Genomic DNA, 23,837 nt, shown 5'->3' with positions numbered 1-23,837 from the left:
GTCTTTCAGTAATTTGATAGGTTTTTGTGTCAAATAGATGTTTAAAAGCTAATCAAGGATCTGTACTACAAAGACCCTGTAACATTTGCCCTTTAAAAACAGTCAGGTGACATATTTTCCCATGCTTTTATGTCATCTTTTTGAGGTAACAGTCTCTCCAGCCTGTCAGAAATCGCTCTCATGTCTCCATCTTGTTGACAAATGCACAATTTAAATCTTTATAATCTATGAAAGAAATATTTATGAATATACCATAGTAGTTCCATGAAGTGGACATTATTATTGTACATCAACACAATGCAGTGTGAACATATCTATGATGTTATATGTCATATTACATTATATGTAGATATTAAAGACTATTATATAGTAATACATTGTCTTCATCTCCACAGAGAGAGGAAGAGGAGTGGTTGTGTTGTGACAGAGCAGGCGTCCAGGTGTTCAGTGTGTGAGGAGGTTCTGACAGATCCAGTCTCTACCAGCTGTGGACACTGGTTCTGCAGACAGTGCATCACCTCATACTGGGACCAGTCTGCTCCAACAGGACACTATGGTTGTCCCCAGTGTGGACAGACATTCAGAACCACACCTGGACTGAAGACACCCAGACAAACCACACCTGGACAAAGTAAGACTGGACAGAATTTGCACTAATTAAAATGTAATGTTAATAAATTGAATGCTTACATTGCAGAAATCATATTTAGACTAAATGTTCAAATGATTGTCCGTATCAATATCTAAATGCAAATAATGAAGCTAAACAACTATCAACTCTGGACAAAAACAACTGATCTTGTGTTGTTATGTTTTTCTTAACAAATTGTGTGCTGAATGTTTAAAACATGTTTTTTTCTCATTTCAGATGTCAGTTTGCTGGTTGATTTGAATGATTATAAGATCAGTTTGAACGGTCTTGATGATGTGAAAGACCACATGACAGAAGAGTCTGGAACCTCCCTCACCAGCACCTACACAGAGCTCTACATCACAGAGGGAGAGAGTGAAGGGGTTAATAGCCAACATGAGGTGATACAGCTTGAGACAGCTTCCAACATGAAGACCTTCCATGACACACCAATCAACTGCTGTGACATCTTTAAACCCCTCCCTGGCAGGGAGACACCCATCAGAAGAGTTCTGACCAAGGGCATCGCTGGCATTGGAAAAACATTCTCTGTGCGTAAGTTCACTCTGGACTGGGCAAAGGGTTTGGAAAATCAAGATGTAAATCTCCTTGTTCTCTTGCCATTCCGGGAGCTGAACTTGGTCAGAGATGAGCAGTACAGTCTTCTCACACTGATCCATGATTTCCACCCAACATTAAAGAAGGTCACAGCAGAGCAGCTCGCTGCCTGGAAAGTTGGCTTCATCTTTGATGGTCTAGATGAAGGCAGGTTTTCATTGTTCCAAAACAAGGACATTGTTTCTGATGTCACAGTGACATCATCAGTGGATGTACTGTTGACCAACCTAATCAAGGGGAATCTTCTCCCCTCAGCTCTCCTCTGGATAACCACCAGACCTGCAGCAGCCAATCAGATCCCTCCTGAGTGTGTTGACATGGTGACAGAAGTGCGAGGATTCACAGACCCCCAGAAGGAGAAGTACTTTAGGAAAAGAGTCGGTGAAGAGAAGCTGGCCGACAGAATCCTCTCACACTTGAAGACATCAAGGACCCTCCACATCATGTGTCACATCCCACTCTTCTGTTGGATCATTGCTACCGTTCTGCTGGACATGTTGAGGACACACACGATAGGACAGCTGCCCAAGACCCTGACTGAGATGTGCTGCCACTTCCTGTTGGTTCAGACAAAGAGAAAGAAGCAGAAGTATGAGACTCATGATGTGAAAAAGAAAGAAAAAGGAAATGTGACTCAACAGCACCTCACAAAGACTGACAGGGATGTTCTTCTGAAGCTGGGAAGGCTGGCATTTGAACATCTAAACAGAGGTAGCATCATGTTCTACCAAGAAGACCTGGATAGGTGTGGCCTTGATGTGAAAGAAGCCTCGCTGTACTCAGGAGTGTGCACAAAGATCTTCAAAAGAGAGAGTGTGCTGTTCCAGAAAACGGTCTACAGCTTTGTTCATCTGAGCATCCAGGAGTTTCTGGCTGCAGTCTACCTGTTCCACTGTTTCAAAGAGAAGTATTGTAACCATCATGTGCTGGTGAGATTTCTTAATTTTACAGTCGATTCCCTGGATGATTTCCTGAACATAGCCACCACTAAAGCCCTGGAGAGTAAAAATGGCCATTTGGACCTCTTTGTCCGCTTCCTTCATGGCCTCGCTCTGGAGTCCAACCAGAGTCTGTTAGGAGGTCTACTGGGTCAGAAAAAAAACAGTCCAGTGGAGATCCAGAGAGCCATCAACAACCTGAAGGAGTTGAGAAACGATGCCTCTCCTGACAGATGCATCAACATCTTCCACTGTTTGATGGAGATGAACGACCACTCAGTACATCAGGAGGTTCAACAGTACCTGAAGTCAGAGAACAGAACAGAGAAACTGTCTGAGACCCAGTGTTCAGCTCTGGCCGTCATGCTGCAGACATCAGAGGAGGTTCTGGAAGAGTTGGACCTGGACACATACAACACATCAAAGGGAGGGCGAAGGAGACTGATCCCAGCTGTGAGGAACTGCAGAAAGGCTCGGTTAGTAGTCAAGTGAATAGAAACATCCTAGAGTCAATCTGACATTATAGTTAACACTATAATTAGAAATAAAAGAAATACAAGTTCCAATAATACTGTCTGTGTCTCAAATAGTGACTAGTGGTATTGTGTGTATATGCAAATAAAGGCCAGTCCACAATAAAGCAGGGTAAAAACAATACTAAAAAACAATAAAAGCCCTGCTGGTTACCCCCACCAGACCAGTGGTTTGAACCCACTGACATTGCCATCCTCTCAGTAGTGGAACTTAAAATAAAAAGGACAAACAATTGTTATTTTCAATGGGCCTCATTCACACAGCTCTTAACATTTCTGCTATATTCTTTAGTGTAGGTTTGTTTGTAAATAAAGAGCCACGTCTGATTCATGAAAGGCTGTGTAAACCCTTGATTTGTGCGTGTCTCAGGTGTATCAGATGATGAAGTCCACCTAATCAAATGTGCGTTCATCATCTGCATTGTTCCACGCCCCTTTTATCACCATAAAAGACAACCGAAATACCCAACATTAAACCTGCTTCACCGTAGTGAAAGCACTCAGTAGTACAAGTTCAAAGGCGTCAAAAAGAAAAGGTCTACAAGTTTAAATCAAATCAAACTTTATTTATAAAGCACATTTCAAAACTGACCAAAGTGCTGTACATGGTGAGACAAAAAACATCAAACAGGAAAGTATGTGAGTGTGACAACAACAAAGTCACACATCACATACAACAAGCAGATCAAGACATGAGCGTCGCGCCTGTCACAGACATGCGCAGAGCAAGTTCTGTCAGGGAACTCAGTGCAGTGAGCATGGCCTGCTATTGGACCACATCAGCTCCACATACACATCCACTCATCCATTCACACTCATTTCATTCTCAGACCGCTCTATTTAAGCTGGAAGGTTGCACTTCTCATTCTGCTTGTTTTGCTGCACACACACCATTGCTGCTGCTGCGCTGCTGTTCATTGCTGTTGCTAAAATTGCTGCTCAAATGGCTTCTCAAATACGGACTCCACTGAGCAGGCTAATATGCATGAAATGCTCTGCTTTGATACAATCTTGGTGAGACAGAAAGTTTGATCTGGCTAGAAGAACTCGCACAGGTAGACCATCTGTAGCCGAGACCAAGGAGCAGCTTTTGTTCTTGTCTTTGGCATTACCGTGGTGCGGTAATTTACACTGAAATCGCAATTGTTTGTTAAGAAAACAAAGTGATCACGTCACCCGGGTGCTGCTTATTCCGAGATGAAACCTTGGCCAGCTGATGCGCTGCTTGACTGCTTCCCTGCTGTTCTTCACGTCGAGACTCGATGTCGAGAATCCAGGTCAATATTATATTTATTTTATAATCATTCAGTGGTCAGGCTTTAATGCAGAGTATACATGTGCATTCTATTCATTTATCAAGGCTGTCGAGTCATTTGTGGGCATAAACAAGGCAAGGATTGGAAGTCAGTTCAAGTCCTCTCAAGTATAGAAGAACAGTGTGTTTGGTGTGTTTGGTGTGCGTCTGAAGGACTAGCGCTGTCAAAATCAGTGTTGCCATGTCGGCTTATTATAAGTGACTTGTGTTTGTTTCTGTTAAATCACTTAAGAAAATTATGTTGACTAAACCAGTCCATGTGAAGGACCCCCAGATTAATCTGTAATTTTGTTGTTAAAACGTTCATAATATTCAAAACAGTTGCAAATCGTTATCATGGTAAAAGAACATTATGAGGACTTTAGGATGATGATTGAGGGGGAAATTAATAATCAGGGGAATATAGGACCTAACCTAAACCTAACCATAACCTTAGTGGGGGAACATAGGTCCGGGGAACATAGGTATGACCCCGTTTGTTAATGGTTAAAATATTATGCCCATGCATGGGTGCAAGGAACCTGATAGGCCTACTATGCCACATGGTCCCAGAGGGACCTTGTCATGTGCTCAGTGCTACAGTCAATGTAGTTCATACTCAACTGTCACAGGTTCTGGAGTAAAGTGGGTGAGGTTATGTCAATGTATACAGGTTAAAGACAAGTTTTCTTGTGGCTAGTAGTCGCTTCTTTAGGATGTTTCTAGTCTGGCTGATTTCTCTCTCAAAACTTGGCAACACTGTGCAGTCAGTGTTGCAGACTGTGAGCAGAGAGGACCATTACTTAGCGTCACTTTTATGCAGTGCATTGCTCAACTGTTATGTTTCATATAATGTACTGATTAGAAACGGTTAATGCTCAGTCTGGCCGTAATCTTGAGTAAGATGGGGAAGTACAGTTGTGGATGAAGAGCTAGTTGTGCTCTTGTGTTTTCAAACTTGGTATATTGGGTTGCCATGTCTGCTTATTATAAAACACAGTTATAAGTAATATAGTCATTTATTTTTATCTTGCTTTAGTGTTGCAGTTGCAGTAGTATGCAGATTTTTCTTGAGTAAAGCAGCATAATGCCAAGTATCTAGTGTAGGAATTAATTATGTTTCAAGTAAGTCTACAGTGGTTAAAAAATATATAGGCTATATAGTGATTTATTCAGCAGTATCTCAATCTAGGAGAATGCATTTAAAACAATGCTGTAAAGAGAATTATGGTGCACAGGAAACGTTTATATTAAAAGTAGACTATAGTGTGCAGACTGTTCATTATATTGTGGTAATCGATTTAATGTTGCAGCTAGTATGTGCTGATTGGGGGCTATAGCTATTTCCATCTGATGTAGCTACGTTTTCTGGTAATCTTAATTTGCAATGTAGGCTAAATGGCTAATCTTAATTTGCAATGTAGGCTAAATGGCATTGGAGTTGTCAAATCATTTACTCAGTTTCAGTTGCCTCTAAGATGTAGTGGAGGTTGGTAAATATAATAATAATAATAAGTAAATCAATTAAGTAATGGGCTATTATACTGTGTTGGCTGCAGTGCTTGGTCAGATGTAAGCTTTTGATTGCGTTCTAATGTTGCCCCTATGCTCTTGTAAGGCAAAGCTAATTAAGCTATACTTGCTGTAGGGGTGGGATGAGTCAAGGTGGCATTCATGCGCCATCTTTGTGTCAAGAAAGGAAGGTCAGGATAATTAAAGGAAATGGGTCCGATATCAACATGGATATGCAGACTATATACATAAAGGCATGGAATGGGTGCATATAAAAGTGTATAATAGAGCTTATGTCATCACAGAAATGTGATGTGTAATGGTTGCTTCAAATGGTTGCTTCACAAAAACATGAGTCGGTTGAATTTAAAGAGATCAGGAAATGGCTTTATTGCTAACGTTTAATGAAGGCGTGGTGTTGTCAAACATGTTGCTAACACTTCAGCTAAGCAATCATGCTTTGGCTTTTGTTGAATACTTATTAGAGGGGGGCTAGGGTATGACCTTTACAGGGGCTAGTTTTGAATTGCAGCCTCCTGAAGGTACTCTTTTAGGGCATTTTGAAGGAGAGTAGGGTGTTACAATCCTTCACACCTTTTGGTGGCATAGCAGGAGAACTAATTTAACCCCTCGTTGTGCCAAATGTCGGTTGGCTGTAATCAGTGGAGCTACCTCTGGTGTTGTGACTGTGGGATTCATTTACGAAGTACTTTTGCAGGTACATGGGTATCTTAACCCATTGCAATCTTCTTAGGCCAATGGCAAGTTGCTGTACTCTGTCCTCAACCCTGAGTCATCCGACCCTAGCAAAGTGAGCAGGGGTTAGATGAGTTGTAGGTGTAAGGCCAAGAAGTAGCCTTACCAGTTGTTTTGGGGATGTCTGGAGCTTTGTTTAAGGCCTTAGTGGTGTGATACCATGAGGTCCATGCAAGGTTGAAGTAACTTGGATGAGGGCCGCTGTTAGAGTCCTCCAATTATTCTTACTGATTAGAGAGGGTATTGTATACAGCTAAATACTGCTGTTCTAAAGTGCAAGCTAGTGATTCAGCTAATAAGCTACTTACACTTGCTAACATTACAGCTACAAATCATGTTGGATAATGTTGCTGCTAGTTCTAAAGTGTTAGCTACTGATTCTACTACAAGCTATACTTGCTAACATTACAGATACAAATCATGCTTTGACTAAATGCTGCTGCCAGTTCTAAAAGTGCTAGCCTACGATTCTACTGCTAAGTTACTTACATGTTCTGCTAACATTGCTTCAAGTTATGCTTGCTAAATACTGCTGCTAGTTCTAGTACTACTCATTGTACTGACGGACAAAACTACTAAGCTAACTGCAGCTAACACTGCTGCTACTATTTTATTGTGCTACTAATTCTACTGCAGTCAAGGTACTAATACTATGCTGATTATACTAATGTTCATCATGCTATAGCTAAAATGATGCTACTACATAGCAACATAGAACGTACTTGTCTGTTGACATGACCTTTATCCAGCCACTGTGAATTCTGCACTCTTACTTGTTCATTTAATCCCACGCATTGTCTTTCCACTTGACTTAGTTTTGATGCTCACCTTTTCACCATTAAATTAAAACACTAAAAATCAGAGTCTTGGTCAAGGTATGTCTGTGATAATAACAGAAACTAACACTGATCTTTGTCTGTCTCCTCCATGTCTCGTTATCTGCATGCCGTCCATCTGCAATGCCAATGAGAGCTGTTCATGACGGATTCGGGGGAAGCCATGTCTGGTCCTTGGTTCTGCAAACTTCGACTTCTGTGTCAAGGCTGTGGGCTGCCAGCTGCAACGCTCAAAGCTTTGGGCCGGTGGTCCTCTGCAGCTATGAAAGTTATGTTAGGCTAAACACAAAGGACATTCTTCAGGCTCAAAAACTGATGAGTGAATAATGTTGTAGCTCGCTGCTATTACTGCTAATTACCTTACTACTGCTGTTATGGGTATAATAAATACTCTTAAAGTTGTTGCTGCTATGCTTGCTTAGAGAGAGAAAAAAGAAAAGAAAAAAAAAAAAAAAAAGGAATGAAAAAAGGAATGAAAAAAGGAATGAAAAAAGGAATGAAAAAGGAAAAATGAAAAATGAAAAAGGAAAAATGAAAAAGAAAATGGAAAAGAGGAAATTGCTGCTCCAGGTGGTGCATGGGTACTGATTACTGATTTCTTTATTTAAGAGATAGAATGTCCTTTTCGATTCCTACTCGTGGTGCGGCACCCGTAAGGTGGACATCGCTTTATGACACCGTTTAGGACACCTGAAGTTCAGGATCAGCAGGCGCTCTGCTGAACACATAGATTTTATCACATAATGCTAGTATGGCCAGTGTCTGATCCAAGAGAAGAACACAGCTGTGTTTCTGTCTCCAAGAATGGGGGGATATCGGCATGGTCTTCCTGTATCAGGAGACGGTAGGCGCTCTACTGTACACATAGATTTATCACATAATGCTAGTATGGCCAGTGTCTGATCCAAGAGAAGAACACAGCTGTGTTTCTGTCTCCAAGAATGGAGGGATATCGGCATGGTCTTCCTGTATCAGGAGACGGTAGGCGCTCTACTGTACACATAGCTTAAGGTTGGTGCTGAATGATCTGCTTTTTTGGGGGATTCTGACATTGCACAGTTTGCGCTGTTTTGGGGGATTCTGAGTCCCTATGGTTGGGAAATGCGCTTTATCAGAGTACCTAAAAGCAGATCCAATTCATCGCCAAACCATAATAAATATATTGCTCATAATAAATATATTGCTCATTTTATATTCAATAAATATATCTTATTCTTCATTATTTGTCTTTTCTATTTATGAGTTGTCCTGACAGAAATGAGCGTCGCGCCTGTCACAGACATGCGCAGAGCAAGTTCTGTCAGGGAACTCAGTGCAGTGAGCATGGCCTGCTATTGGACCACATCAGCTCCACATACACATCCACTCATCCATTCACACTCATTTCATTCTCAGACCGCTCTATTTAAGCTGGAAGGTTGCACTTCTCATTCTGCTTGTTTTGCTGCACACACACCATTGCTGCTGCTGCGCTGCTGTTCATTGCTGTTGCTAAAATTGCTGCTCACCCTCCACCACCCCATGCTACCACCTGTTGTTTTGGATCTGCTGTTTATGTACTGGGGATTCTGAGTCCCTATGGTTGGGAAATGCGCTTTATCAGAGTACCTAAAAGCAGATCCAATTCATCGCCAAACCATAATAAATATATTGCTCATAATAAATATATTGCTCATTTTATATTCAATAAATATATCTTATTCTTCATTATTTGTCTTTTCTATTTATGAGTTGTCCTGACAGAAATGAACTTAAATGTGATTAAAGGCTAAAGAATGAAAGTGTGTTTTAAGAAGGGATTTAAAAGCCTCAAAAGAATTAGCACTAATATAGAAGGGCAAGCTGTTCCAGAGCCTGAGAGCAGCAGCAGCAAGACGTGGTCACCCCTACTCCTCAGCCCGGTTATGATGAACCTCTAAGAGCAACTGGTTGGCTGACCTCAGTGCTCTGTCTGGAATGTAGGGCTCTAAAAGTTCAGACAAGTATAGAGGGGCCACGTCGTGCAAAGATTTGTAGGTGAATAAAATAAGCTTAAAATCTATTCAAAAATTGACAGGGAGCCAGTGCAGGGCAGCTAAAACTGGGATTATGCGCTTTTTTGTACCAGTGAGGAGGCAAGCAGCCGCGTTTTGCACCAGCTGCAGGCGCCTGAGTCAGGACTGATCAATACCGGAGAATAGGGAGTTGCAGTAGTCTAGTCTAGAGGATATAAAGCTTACAATGCTTTGCATCATTGGTAGCATGAAGGTGCACCTGTGGAATGTGGAAACACATTTCCTGACAATATTTTTAAAGATATATTTTCGACCTGGTGGCTGAATAAAATTGCCATGACAGATGCTGTAGTACCTACAGCTGAATATCCATGGACAACTTATAAACAACATATGTTTGTCCAAGCTCCAGATTCAATTATTTTATTACAACTCCCACAGTTCACCAGTTGAGCTTCTTTACGTTGTTAAAGGGACATAAAACCCTAAACCATTATTATTATTATTATTATTTTGAATGCTGGTCTCTGCCAGCTTGTTTGTAAAGCTTTTACACATTTTAGGCAGTACATATGCCATGTTGTTGCTCATTCTCACTTTATTCATTTCACACCTTCAACTGCTGGTTGAACATTGCTCTCTTCCTCTGTTCAGTCTTTCTGTGACGTCTAGTGGTGTTGACCGTTCCACACTCTGCCCCTCCCCCCACCTCAGACCTTCTTTTTTGGGTTGCATTCCTGATCCAAAATAGAATATTAGTGGTGTCTGCTGTGGTAGAAAACCAATGCAAAACTATATAAACTCCAAAACAACTCTCACAGTGTAATCACTATGAGCCTACTGATGATCCAGGTTTAAAGAGAATGTTTTAAATATGGTTTTGCACTTGTTAAGATTGGTTTCCTATTAATGTCATTTAGTCAAACTAGAGGTTGGGGCCGCTTCGTGGCCCTCACATCTACGGTGCACCAGTGATCCAACTGATATGGCCATATATGGAGATCTCTATCTGTCAGTCCTTGTCCTTTTATGGGACACTGAGCCTATGTCACACATTGCGCAGTAGGGTGGACCTCGCGGCCAAAAAAAAAGTGGCTAAAATGTGCCTGAATAAAAATAATGTAGTTTTATATTAACTGTACAATAATAAAAAAAAAGTGCATCAAAAAAGCCTAGGCATTAACCAGAGCACTGATCAATAGTCTGTGGCAAGTTTGGAGGCAAGTGGAGACCTTGTGTGCTGACCAACCCGGGACGTACACCACAACGTGGGCATTTTAATTAAAGTAGTAGGATATTGGATTTAGGTTCAGGAATGTCAAAAATACTAAAAAACTCAAATCTCCATGAATTCAAGCTTTAATTGATAGGGAAACAGTATTTTTTGGGGTGAAATATTCCTGACTGGAAGACAAAGCTATATTAGTATACTCAGCATACTGTAGGTGCAGTGCACACATGTAACATGAAGGTAAACAACATTAATTGGACTCATCCAATCGCCGACAGACGACCCCAACCTTAGTACACACAGAACAACAGGAGAACTCAAGTCCTCAAACTATTCATACGTGTCCTCTTTATGAGTTATTCTACCATGAAAACAGACCATACCATATGAGAAATGGACCATACCATCAGTGAAGGGGTGTACAGAGGATGGCTTTATAAACAGTGAGCTTGGTTATTCAGATTTACTTACATTACATTAACTTTTCATCTGTTGTTTACTTCCCTGTTCTCTGATCATACTTAAACTGTTTATGTCTGTATAACTAGATACAGTAGGAGATCTCTTAGTTAACTTCCATGACAGTGAACTAGGTATAATGTGTTTTGATAGTCTCTTATTTAATCTGTATTTACAGACTTGTTGGCTGTAACCTCAGACAGACAGAGGTTGAAGTTGTGGCTTCAGCTCTCAGCTCTAATCCTTCTCATTTGAGAGAATTGGACCTCAGCAAAAACAACCTGCAGGACTCAGATCTGCTCTTTGCTGGACTGAAGAGTCTGCACTGTAGACTGGAAATTCTAAGGTAAGATACATTTACCTGATTTATTATTTCAAAATAATATTTGGTTATTGTATTTAACAACTCATTCACTGCCACAATTATTGCTGGCCGCGTTTGCCCACTGCCAGAGATTTTTCATTGAAAAAAAAAAGTACTCAGGAGCCGAGATACAGAATTTTTAAGTTTTAAGTTAACAAGGAAGTGGATGGGAGTGTAGATCTTTAAAAAATCATATCTCCTTGGTCTTTGGGTCAAATTTAAAAAAAAAAAACTAAAAATTAAAAAAAAAAATTTTTTTTTTGAAAAAAAAAAAATTACGTTTTTTACGTCAGTGGCAGGATTGGTAAACGGGACAAATTACTTTTTTTACGTCAGTGGCAGTGAATGAGTATATGTTTAATTGAGATATATACTCAAGCTCTCAATGCGTTGCTGACGCGACGCATTGTGAACGTTGTAGATCTACTATTTTCGTCGCACGACCCCGTCGTACGACAGAGTATACATTGGGCTGTAACGCGTGCAGTGTCGGGTTACTATAGTAACGTGACTGAACGCTGTCAATGAACAAACCAAGATGAGACGACATGTATTTCTGCTGCCATGCACCTGTCGCACTCTCTCACTGCCATGCACCTGTCTCACTCTCTCACTGCCATGCACCTGTCTCACTCTCTCACTGAGAGAGCTCTTTATTTACACCAACTGATATGGCCATATATGGAGATCTCTATATGTCAGTCCTTGTCCTTTTTATGGGACACTGAGCCTATGTCACACATGTGCAGTAGGATGGGCCTAGCGGCCAAAAAAAAGGTGGCTAAAATGTGCCTGAATAAAAAGAATGTAGTTTTATATTAACTGTACAATATGTAAGTACATCAAAGGTGGGGAAATAAGCCTAAGTATTAGCCAGAGCACTGATCAATAGTCTGTAGGCAAGTTTGGAGGCAAGTGGAGACCTCGTGTGCTGGCCAACCCGGGACGTACACCACAGCGTGGGCATTTTAATTAAAGTAGTAGGACATTGGATTTAGGTTCAGGAATGTCAAAACTACTAAAAAACTCAAATCTCCATGAATTCAAGGTGTAATTGATAGGGGAAAAGTATTTTTTGGGGTGAAATATTCCTTTAATGGAAGAAAAAACTATATTAGTATACTCAGCATACTGTAGGTGAAGTGCACACATGTAACATGAAGGTAACCAACATTAATTTGACATTAGTCCAATCGCCGACAGACGACCCCGACCTTAGTACACACAGAACAACAGGAGAACTCAAGTCCTCAAACTATTCATATGTGTCCTCTTTATGAGTTATTCTACCATGAAAACAGACCATACCATATGAGAAATGGACCATACCATTAGTGAAGGGGTGTACAGAGGATGGCTTTTTAAACAGTGAGCTTGTTTACTCAGATTACTTACATTACATTAACTTTTCATCTGTTGTTTACTTCCCTGTTCTCTGATCATACTTAAACTGTTTATGTCTGTATAACTAGATACAGTAGGAGATCTCTTAGTTAACTTCCATGACAGTGAACTAGGTATATTTGTTTTGATAGTCTCTTATTTAATCTGTATTTACAGACTTGTTGGCTGTAACCTCAGACAGACAGAGGTTGAAGTTGTGGCTTCAGCTCTCAGCTCTAATCCTTCCCATTTGAGAGAATTGGACCTCAGCGAAAACAACCTCCAGGAAGCAGGACTACTGGATCTGCTCTTAGCTGGACTGAAGAGTCTGCACTGTAGACTGGAAATTCTAAGGTAAGATATGTATCTTACCTGATTTATTTTGATCAATTCTGTGTTATTAGGTACTGTATTATGTGAATATATTATGAATGATGTGGTGAGAATATATTAATAAGAATGATATCATGGGAACCCAAGCTTACCTCATGTCCTGCCATGCTGAGATACAAATTACACTATCATTGTTGGATGTATTTTGTCAGATCTTCATCATCATCTAGTTTTGATTATTTATATTGATATTAATGGGTGCAAGAGTTCATTTCAGTAATAGGGATTTCACTAGACGACCACCCTTAAAAAGTTTTGCAGGTACAAAGGTGATCTCGATTTCCTCCCTATAGCCTAAGCATGTGGTATTTTTCTCCTTCCTATGAAACATATTTCTGAACTCTGTAGATCTGAATTCCTAATACTCACCATTGTGATGGAGAAAACATTTGGGGGAATGACTTCTCATTGATATAGTTTATTATTTGGTCTAAAGTTTAAAAAGGATCAAATAACTGACAAATACATATGAGAATACAGAGAGCAGGAACATCCTCAAACATTTAAAATTACATTTTTGAGAAACATTAGGATAGCCTTGTTGACTTGAAATTATCTTGCAATGAGTGTTTGATAACAGCCTTGTATTCAAATCTGCAAATTCATTAACTATAGTGGGACAAGTGAGCTGAACTTTATCTTAAGAATGTCTTTATTTTCTTTCTTGTTTTATTGTATTCTTGTTGTATTTGTTTTCTTTCTGTCTTTTTTTTCTTTTCCACCTCTTGGGTCACTAGTCCAAAACCCTGACAGTCCATCACGGCCAGGTCCAGGTTCTCAATCCAGGAATAATGTATATATAACGTGTTTCATTTATTATTTTCTTTTCTTTTACATCTGGTGTTTCATTCTTCATTCAGACTGGCTCACTGCTGCTTGTCAGAGAGATGCTGTGAAGTTCTGGCCTCAGCTGTAAACTCTCATCCCTCCCTAAGAGAGTTGGACCTGAGCCTCAACATGGTGAATGATTCAGTTCTGGAGAACTGCATGTGAGTAGACTTGGGCTGTGTCCATGTTGGATAGTACAGTGAATGTACAGTGTTTCCCTCATGTGTGTCTCTTAACAATGTATTCACTCTGACACAAAGTCATAAATAGATGCAAATATGTATGCATATTTAGTTAATACTTTAACCAACAAACAAATAAGGTTATATATATGTTACAGGGTGAATGGAGAACCAGGGTGATTGAAGAAGGCTCGCTCGTTTTTACCACCCACCCAGCAATTCTGTAGAAGCAACACTAGAGGGAGCCACAAGCCAGGCTTGTGCACAAGCATATATGGCCGCGACCCCACACACACACACACACACAGTCACACACACACACGCGTGTGCACGCACACGCGCACGCGCTCATGCTTTCAATGGACTGTTAAGATACTTTTATTGTGTTCTGCTGGCTTTTGTTTTAGTTTCTCCCTGACACACACACACACACACACACACACAGTGATCCATGAAAAGAACTATTCTGTCCCTATCGGTTTACAACTCGAACGGCGCTGTGTCGACTAGTAGAGCATCGGCCGGTCAGCGCGGGCACTCGCGCCTGGAGGCGCGAGGGCGCGCCTCCTCGGCCTCAAGCTCTACTGAGTCGGCGCTTCTCCGTCATGGACAAGCGTGTGCTTGTGAACGTGTGTTCAGCGTTCCCCTAGCGTAGCTTCCTGGTTGCTATGTGGGGGGGAACAACAAAAGACAGGTCTGCGTCGCATCAAAGCCCCGCCTCTTGGCGCCGCGTTCTCCTTCTCCTCCTCCTCGCGATCCTCGCGTAATAAACCCCCGCCTCGCAGCGCCGCGTCCTCCTTCTCCTCCTCGCGAGCCTCGCTAATAAACCCTGTCTCGAAAAGCCCCGCATCGCCCCGAAGCCCCGTGCCTAAAAACAAGCGCTCTGTCTTCAATCACCCTGGCTCTCCAAACACCCTGTGACATATATACAGATCCTTTTCAAAAAGTTCATTTTCTTCCGTAATATAATTCAAAAAGTGAAACTTCCATAAATTCTAGATTCACTGTGCATAAAAAAAGGATATATTATACAGAAATGTGGACCATCTGAAAAGTATGTTAATTTATTCACTCTGCATAGTCCTCTAAAATCTCCTGGTAGATGCTGTGTTGACTCCAGTGTGAAGTTTTCACTGTCAGTGATGATTTTGGGTGTCATGTCATCTGGTGTTGGTCCACTGTGTTTTATCAAGTCCAGAGTCAACACAGCATCTATCAGGATATTTTCAGATGTCTAAACAACATGCTATCTAAATAACATTCTGTACATTTGTGGTTGAGAAATAAAAAGACATCGATATCCAAGATATATCTGCATAGTAAACTTGCATTAAGAACAAAATATATCTGCATAGTAAACTTGCATTAAGAACAAGATATATCTGCATAGTAAACTTGCATTAAGAACAAGATATATCTGCATAGTAAACTTGAATTAAGATTAAGAACAAGATATATCTGCATAGTAAACTTGAATTAAGATTAAGAACAAGATATATCTGCATTGTAAACTTGAATTAAGATTAAGAACAAGATATATCTGCATAGTAAACTTGCATTAAGAACAAGATATATCTGCATAGTAAACTTGCATTAAGAACAAGATATATCTGCATAGTAAACTTGCATTAAGAAGGGATAAAGGAGAGTGGAGTGCTAGGGGTTAAGGTGGAGTCTGAGGAGGTGATGAGATCCAAACTGGGCAGCAGTGAGTATGTCTGGATGGGCTGCAGGGCCAAGATAATGATAGGAGAAACACTGTAGTGTCAGGTAGTGGAGACGTTGTGTTAGACAGTTAGACATTGATGCATTGTTGTTCTATTTCCTACAGAGTGAAACATGGAGGAGGAGAATGTCTTAAACCTCAACTCATTACAAAATGTGAGTATCTGTCTGTCTGTGTCAATATCACACATTAACATTGTATACACTGTTTTATAGTGGGTCGGCCCCTCCCCTCTTAACCCATTAAGACCTGGAAAGCCTATATGTTGTTATACCTTTAAAACCAGGAAAGCATCTGTGTTATTTTACATGTTTCTATGCAACATGAATCTTCTTTTTTTTTTACATTTTGAATAAAACATTTGGGTTGACAATGGACCTCATTCACTAACCTGGTCATAAATAAGGTGTATATCCTGGTCATAAATAAGGTGTATATCCTGGTCATAAATAAGGTGTATATCCTGGTCATAAATAACATATGTATATTGGGAAAGTAAATTCTGACGTGTGATTCATGAAAGAGGGTTCAGAGCTGTGATTTGTGTGGATCACAGGTGTATCTCATTTGTGTTCTAAAGTCACTAGTGTGCTCCTGTGTAGATCCTTTGTATTGTTCCACACCCCATTTAACACCATTAAAGGGACACTTCACCCAAAAAAAACGTTGTTTCAATGGATTAGTCACCCCATGGAGACTTGAATTCATGGATATTTGTTTGGTTTTTTGTCTCATTCCTAAGACAATAATTTGATGACCGGCAGCGGTTCATCTCCTACCAGAACCGCTGCCTACCGGTCCGCTGGTCATCAAATTATTGTCTTATTGTCTTATTGTCTTCCATTGAAACAATTTTTTTTTTTGGGTGAAGTGTCCCTTTAAAGGCAACCAGAAATAACCCACGTGAAGAAAAAAAACCCAGATCTGCCAAATTACAACGCGTCAAGTCGCACCACATTGTCAACTTGTACATCTGTTCTGTCTGGAAGTGAGTCCCTCGATCACACGATGGATCAGCTGAACGTTAATAAAGTAATGCTCTCATAATGAGAATAAGAAGTTATAAAGTTTAACCTCACCACCAAATAATAGGTTAATAAAACGTGGAAAGGATATTATAGAAGCCTTTTCTATTAAATAATGCTCACATTTGACTGAGGTAACATTTTGACGCTGGAATCCAGGAACACCGAGATCCGATTATGGACCAGATCACGCTTTATTGATTATTGAGGATAAACTTGTCCTTAGGATTAACAACATATCCTGTCCTACGTCAGAATGGTGAATGGATATTATGGACACAGATTTCATCCATACTGTATCCTCATCAGATGATAAGACATAACATGATGTGATGTGGTCAATATTATAAATTAATAGCGCAACATATGTTGTTGGCATGAAAGTCCAATATGTGAACTGTGGCCACATTTGCAGGAATGGAAAACATCCAAAAGGACCTGTTGAATTTGCATCATGTCTACCATATGCATCCAAGCAATAGATCTTTGACATATGTTTTTTTAATGTGTTGACACATTTTGGGCACATACAACATTATTTGAGGTTTGGCATTCTAATAACATTTACGAATGGTTTGAGGCATATAAGTCTGTTCCTGAGCAGACGTGAGTTTGAGTGTCCGCCCAAATTCACGGTCAATAAAAGATGAATGAATACTGAACGTGGGAAGTCACGTATATGCACATAAGTACAAAATATGTGAGGACCTGAGCTTAGTGAATGAGACCCAATGCCTCACAACTCCTCACAATGCCTCACATTGAGACAGGTTGTAAGCTTGTAGATCAGCTGTATTTCAAACATAAAAAGAGCCAATCTACGAACTCACAATACATTGCATCATGACCAGGGTTTCCGCAAGGCACTTTTTGGGCCGACCACCTTGACCGACAGGATTATATTTTACCGGCCAAAGAATGAAGTGGGCTAGTAATATCTATCTACTCTATCATGCAGAGGTGTCGCTTTCCAAAAAATAACTGAATAAAGTAGTCGTTATGAACAGCTTACGTGACTACGTCACACAGTATAAACACATTAATATATGTTGTGGGCCCTACATCTCATTCAACCTTAATATGCAAAACCTACAGCTTTTGTTTTGTTTTGTTAATGTTAATTATGTCATCATGAATGATGGTACAAGGAAGGTTCATTACTTGCCTGCAATGTATGTGTGTCACCAACTTTCACCACTTTATCCATTGCAGACAGAAAGACATAAAATAGTCTAATAACAGAATTTTCCCAATCGGCCACGGTGGTCTGTGATCTTTATAATTAACGGCCAAAAAAAAAAAAAAAACCCAGATCATGACGTGTGGTGAGCTTTTAGATAGACCATTACAAATAAATACAAATTGCTGATCACAACTTGTCTCATTGTGACAGGTAGTGAGCCGATATACAAGCTCACATCATGTTGCGTTGTGAGCCTTTACATCGGCTATATTACAAGAAATAGCAGATCTACAAGCTTGCAAAGCCTCGCATTATGATGCGCTATGAGTTTTGGCTAAATTTAAAAAACAGCCGATCTACAAGCTCACACCATGTTGCAAAGTGACAGGTAGTGAGTTATTTCAAACATCAACAAGTAGAAGATCACGCTCATCCAAAGTAATTTAAAAAGCCAGATGCAGAGCAGAACTCTGCACTGGAATAATTATGATCCATAAGTTAAATGGTTTATTACCATCATGAATGTGATGTTTAAAGCCTGCTGGATCTTCCTCAGACCTCAATATATCAAACATAACAAAGATAGCCAATCTACAAGCTCACAAAGCACATCAGTGTGATGTGTTGTGAGCTTGTAGATCAGCTGATTTTTTTTCTTTTTAAGGTAGACGATCTACAAGCTCACTAGGATCACATTGCGACACGTTGTGAGCTTGTAGTTTGGTTTTGTTTAAAACTCAAAAGTAGATCTACAAACTCATGAATTACATTGTGACAGGTTGTGAGCTTGTAGATCAGCTGTATTTCAAACATAAACTCACAATATGTTGTTTAACGTGTGATGAACTTTTATATGGACTTTTGCTGTTTTAAACAGTGGATCTACAAGCTCACAACTCGTCACATTGTGACAGGTTGTGAGCTTGCAGATTGGATTCTAGATTATCAATAATTGAAATAGATGAAAATAGCCGATCTACAAGCTCACCATGCATCACATCATGATGCGTTGTGAGCTTTTAGATCGGCTATATTTGAAAATTAGGTAAAAATAGCCTGTGAGCTTGCAGATTGGGTTATAAATCTACAAGCTCACTAATGCCCTGCATCATGACAGCCTGTGAGCTTGTAGATTGGCTATTTCAAAAACAGCGGATCTAAGCTCACATGTTGCATTGTGACATGTTGTGAGCTTGTAGATCGGCTTGTAGATGTAAAAACTGTAGTGCATAAAAACATAAAAAAATAAATATACATAATAAATAGCAGATCTACAAGCTCACAACGCCTCGCATCTTGAAACGTTGTGAGCTTGTAAATCAGCTTGTAATTCCTCCTTATTTCAAAAATAACTAAAATAGCCGATCTACAAGTTAGCAACGCTTCACACCATGGTGTGAGGTGTTGCTAACTTGTAGATGCTGAATGTTTTCTGTAACACAGTGGTTTCCAAACTCGTGGTCGGGACCCCCATGGGGGTCCCCGAATTATTGTGGGGGGTCCCCAGATGATTATCTTAATGTGTAACATTGTTTTATCTCTCAACAGTAAACAAACCAACATACAGTATAAGTGTATACAGGGTATCTGCACATTTATAATGTTACAATTTAAGGACTTTTAAGACCTTTTTAACACCAAATGGCCAAATTGTCAAATATTACGTAAGAAAGAGGCAAACATTGTGAAAATAGACGATCTACAAAATAGATCTACAAGCTAGCCGATCTATAAGTGGTAGATCGGCTATAAATAGCCAATCGACTATAAATGACCTGGCTATAAATAGCCGATCTACAAGCTCACAACGCTGAGGCGTTGTGAGCTTGTAGATCGGCTATTTTCACAATATTTATATGTGGAACCGAGTCAAACTAAATGACTCCTCAACTCCTACAGCTTCCCCCCACCCTGACAAGTGCTTGTCAGGGTGGGGGGTCCCCAGTTCAAATATGATTATTCTGGGGGGTCCCCAGTTCAAATGATTATTTTGGGGGGTCCACAGTTCAAATGATTATTTTGGGGGGTCCCCAGTTCAAATGATTATTTTGGGGGGGTCCACAGTCAAATGATTATTTTGGGGGGTCCCCAGTTCAAAAGATTTTTTTGGGGGGTCCCCAGTTCAAAAGATTTTTTTGGGGGGGTCCACAGTCAAATTATTATTTTGGGGGGTCCCCAGTTCAAAAGATTTTTTTGGGGGGGTCCACAGTCAAATTACATTTACTCAAGTACTGTAACATTTTGAAGTATTTTTTACTTTACTGGAGTATTTCCAATTTTCAGTACTTTTGCTTATACTCCACTACATTTCAAAGGCGAATATTGTACTTTTACTCCACTACATTTATTCGAAAACTTTAGTTACTAGTTACTTTGTAGATTTTGATTATTTTTACAAAACCACTTCAGCCCTATATACATTTTGGCCATTTGAAAATAGCAGATCTACAAGCTCACAATGTGTCGCATCGTGACGCATTGTGAGCTTGTAGATCTGCTATTTTCAAATGATCTTTACTCAATTTATACATTAGAAAACTTGTGAAATGGGACATTCTGTATAATGAGTACTTTCTACTTTTGGTACTTTAAGTACATTTTAATACCAATACTTTTGTACTTTTACACAAGTACATTTTGAATTCCGGACTTTTACTTGTAACAGAGTATTTCTACATTGCAGTATTGATACTTTTACTTAAGTAAAACATTTGAGTACTTTTCCACATTGATGTCATTTCACATAAACTTAATGTAAACATTTCCTCACAGAAAGTCACTTCTCACCTGGAGGCTTTAAGACATTCTGACTCACATTTTACTGTGTTGTCGTCGGGCAGAATCCTTGTATCTCTGACACGTTGTGTCGAGCTTGTAGATCGGCTATTTTCACTATTTTAAAATGATATTAAAGGGATAGTTCACCCTCAAAATGACTTTTTTTTCTATGGATTACACCCCCCATGGAGACTTGAATTCATGGAGATGTTTTTGTTTTTATCTCATTCCTAAGACAATCATTTGATGACCGGCGGTGTCTCTGGTAGGAGACTCAAAGTGTCAACTTTGAGTCTCCTACCAGAGACATTAGCATCTTTCCACCGGTCATTACATTATTAGGAATGAGACAAACACAAAATGAATTCAAGGCTTCATGGGGGTGTAATCCATAGAAAATAAGTCATTTTTGGGTGAACTATCCCTTTAAGAAAATAAATTTCCAGCCGACAGAGACGATACGTGTGTGTGTGTGTGTGTGTGTGTGTGTGTGTGTGTGTGTGTGTGTGTGTGTGTGTGTGTGTGTGTGTGTGTGTGTGTGTGTGTGTGTGTGTGTGTGTGTGTGTGTGTGTGTGTGTGTGTGTGTGTGTGTGTGTGTGTGTGTGTGTGTCAGTCAGTGAATGATGTATTTAATGTTTACTGTGTTGTTTTTCTCATCAGATTTCCATCCTCTCACACTGGACACAAACACAGCACACAGAAACCTCTCTCTGTCTGAGAACAACAGAAAGGTGACATGGGGAGATATGTATCACTCATATCCTGAACATCCTGACAGGTTTGATGGAGTGTATCAGGTTCTGTGTACAGAGGGTCTGACTGGACACTGTTACTGGGAGGTAGAGTGGAGTGGAGAGGTTTCTATAGCAGTGACTTACAGAGGGATCAGCAGGAAAGGAAGTGGTGATGACTGTAGGCTTGGAAACAATGACAAGTCCTGGAGTCTGCACTGTGGTGGTGGTGGTCTCCATGGTAACAATTACACTGTCAGACACAATAGTAAGGAGACTGTCCTCCCTGTCAGTCCCTCTGACTCTAACAGAGTATCAGTGTATCTGGACTGGCCTGCTGGGACTCTGTCCTTCTATAAAGGGTCCTCTGACTCACTGACACACCTGTACACCTTCCAGAACACATTCTCTGAACCTCTCTATGCTGGGTTCAGGTTACCCTCCTCCTCCTCCTCCTCCTCCTCCTCAGTGTGTCTGTGTGAGCAGAGATAGAGTCTCTATGTGAGGATGACATCAGGTCACCATGGTTACTCAACATGTTTGAGTGAGTGCAGGTTGTCATGGTTACCACTGTTGTCAGGATACTTTGAGACTAGCTGAGTCTGACGTCATGGACTCCATATTTGGGCATGAGTGACTCATCATGACATCACGGTGACATCATCATGATGATGTAATAAGCAGCACAGTGACAGTCACACATTAAAGCTCCCGTAGAGTTTTGACCTTTGACCCCTGACCCATAAGACAAGAAGCTCGCAACACATCACATTATGACACATTGTGAGCTTGTAGATCTGCTATTTTCCAATACCAAAGTAATACATGGTTAAAGTGGTTACACTGAGTTTGATGCTATTAATGTATATTTAATCATTTAGCTTAGGACCCCCTGGTATCCCCTCAAGGACCCCGGGGGCCCCTGGACCCTACTTTGATAACCAGTGGTCTCAAGATCAGTTTAAACACGTTAACCCCCTTTATACATTGGCTATCTAAAAAAGAAAACATTAGATTTTTTATATATTATTTTTGATAATTGTAACAACACAAATGTTGTTCCGGGGTCCGTGGCACAAATGTGTTCAAATGGGGGTCCCTGGCACAAATATGTTCAAATGGGGGTCCTTGACACAAATGTGTTGAAATGGGGGTCCGTGGCACAAATTATGTTCAAATGGGGGTCCCTGACACAAATATGTTCAAATGGGGGTCCCTGGCACAAATATGTTCAAATGGGGGTCCCTGGTCAAATCCATATTAATGTCAAACTCTATGGTATAAAATGAGTCATCACCACAGGGAGCTTTAGATCTTAGATTAGATAGAAGTGAACAAACCTCCACTCCATACTTTTATTAATATGTATCATAAATACTGTCCATCAACACTGATGATGATGATGATGATGATGATGATGATGATGTAAATATCAGTGTCATATTGTGTCTCTTATGATACAAACTCATTTTATGTATATTTGATTTTTGATATTTTTACACAAGAATAGACTGAGGAAAACTGTATATTTGATCATGTAATTCTCACAGTATCAACATTGTTTATTGTATATAAACCTTTATACTTAACCAGTTAACTCTGTATACTTTATTGACTGGAGTCCCACAGGGTTTTGTAATTAACTTCAAACTTCGCAGACGCACAAATTAATAATAATGTAAAAAATGTAAGCACGTCACTTCGCAGGACGTGCTGTGATTGGCTACCGAGATGCATTAATAACTCATAAATAGCACCGCTCACTTCACACTGGGTGTGATTTTTCAAAGTTTCTCCCCAGTTTAGTCGTCATGCCAATGAATTCCTTCCCACACACATCTCTGTGTTGTCTCCTATTGGCTCACCTGCCAGTGAGGAGCCCCCACCGGCAGGACGTAGGGCCTTCGTCCCACTCCTCCCGCCCAACACTCCCCGCTGACCAGTGCCCCCCCCCCCCCCCCCAGTTGTGTTCACATAGACGTTGGACAAAGCCGGATGCACCACGGTGGATTGTAACCCACAACCTCCGTGGTGGTGGGCAGGGACTTTACCACTGAGCCACCCGAGTGATGTGAGCAGTGTTCATTTTGACAGCAGATTTGACTCATAGTTTGACTCTCATCTTGGACTTTGTCAATCACTCTGGATTCAAACATCTACTAAATGTGTTTATGAACTCAAATCAATCATTGTTTATTCATTGATTCATTATTACATCATTGTTTCCTCACTCATTCCATTATTGTGTTTTCATTGAATATGAATGTGATATTATTCTCATTCTTCACATGTTATTGTATGATCATGTGTAGAAGTATGAATAGTTTAATAAATGTATTCTTGACAGTCTGTCGTTGTTCCTGTGTATTAATATTCATAGTGTTGTCATGACAACATGGCCACAGCTCATTGGTCATGTATAATAACTACGTTGGTTCCGTT

General features: G+C 40.2%; 2 protein-coding genes across 2 annotated transcripts in view; both read left to right on the top strand.

Moving 5' to 3' along the window:
- LOC308095009 (NACHT, LRR and PYD domains-containing protein 3-like) overlaps window positions 1–23,744 on the top strand; it is a 137,375-nt gene extending 113,631 nt beyond the window's left edge. The window contains exons 9-15 of the mRNA XM_080441914.1: window positions 396–631; window positions 869–2,663; window positions 10,981–11,148; window positions 12,727–12,903; window positions 13,803–13,931; window positions 15,784–15,833; window positions 21,325–23,744. Coding sequence (XP_080298040.1) covers window positions 396–631; window positions 869–2,663; window positions 10,981–11,148; window positions 12,727–12,903; window positions 13,803–13,931; window positions 15,784–15,833; window positions 21,325–21,887 — 3,118 coding nt within the window. The 3' untranslated portion in view covers window positions 21,888–23,744. The remainder of the gene's footprint in view (window positions 1–395; window positions 632–868; window positions 2,664–10,980; window positions 11,149–12,726; window positions 12,904–13,802; window positions 13,932–15,783; window positions 15,834–21,324) is intronic.
- The window catches only part of LOC308094995 (uncharacterized protein), a 793,896-nt gene that overhangs the window by 34,482 nt on the left and 735,577 nt on the right, over window positions 1–23,837 (top strand). The window lies entirely within an intron of this gene.

This window comes from Gymnoscopelus braueri (assembly GCF_963280865.1).
Source record: "Gymnoscopelus braueri genome assembly, chromosome: 11".
NCBI lineage: Eukaryota > Metazoa > Chordata > Actinopteri > Myctophiformes > Myctophidae > Gymnoscopelus > Gymnoscopelus braueri.
This window is presented reverse-complemented; position numbering and strand designations above follow the sequence as displayed.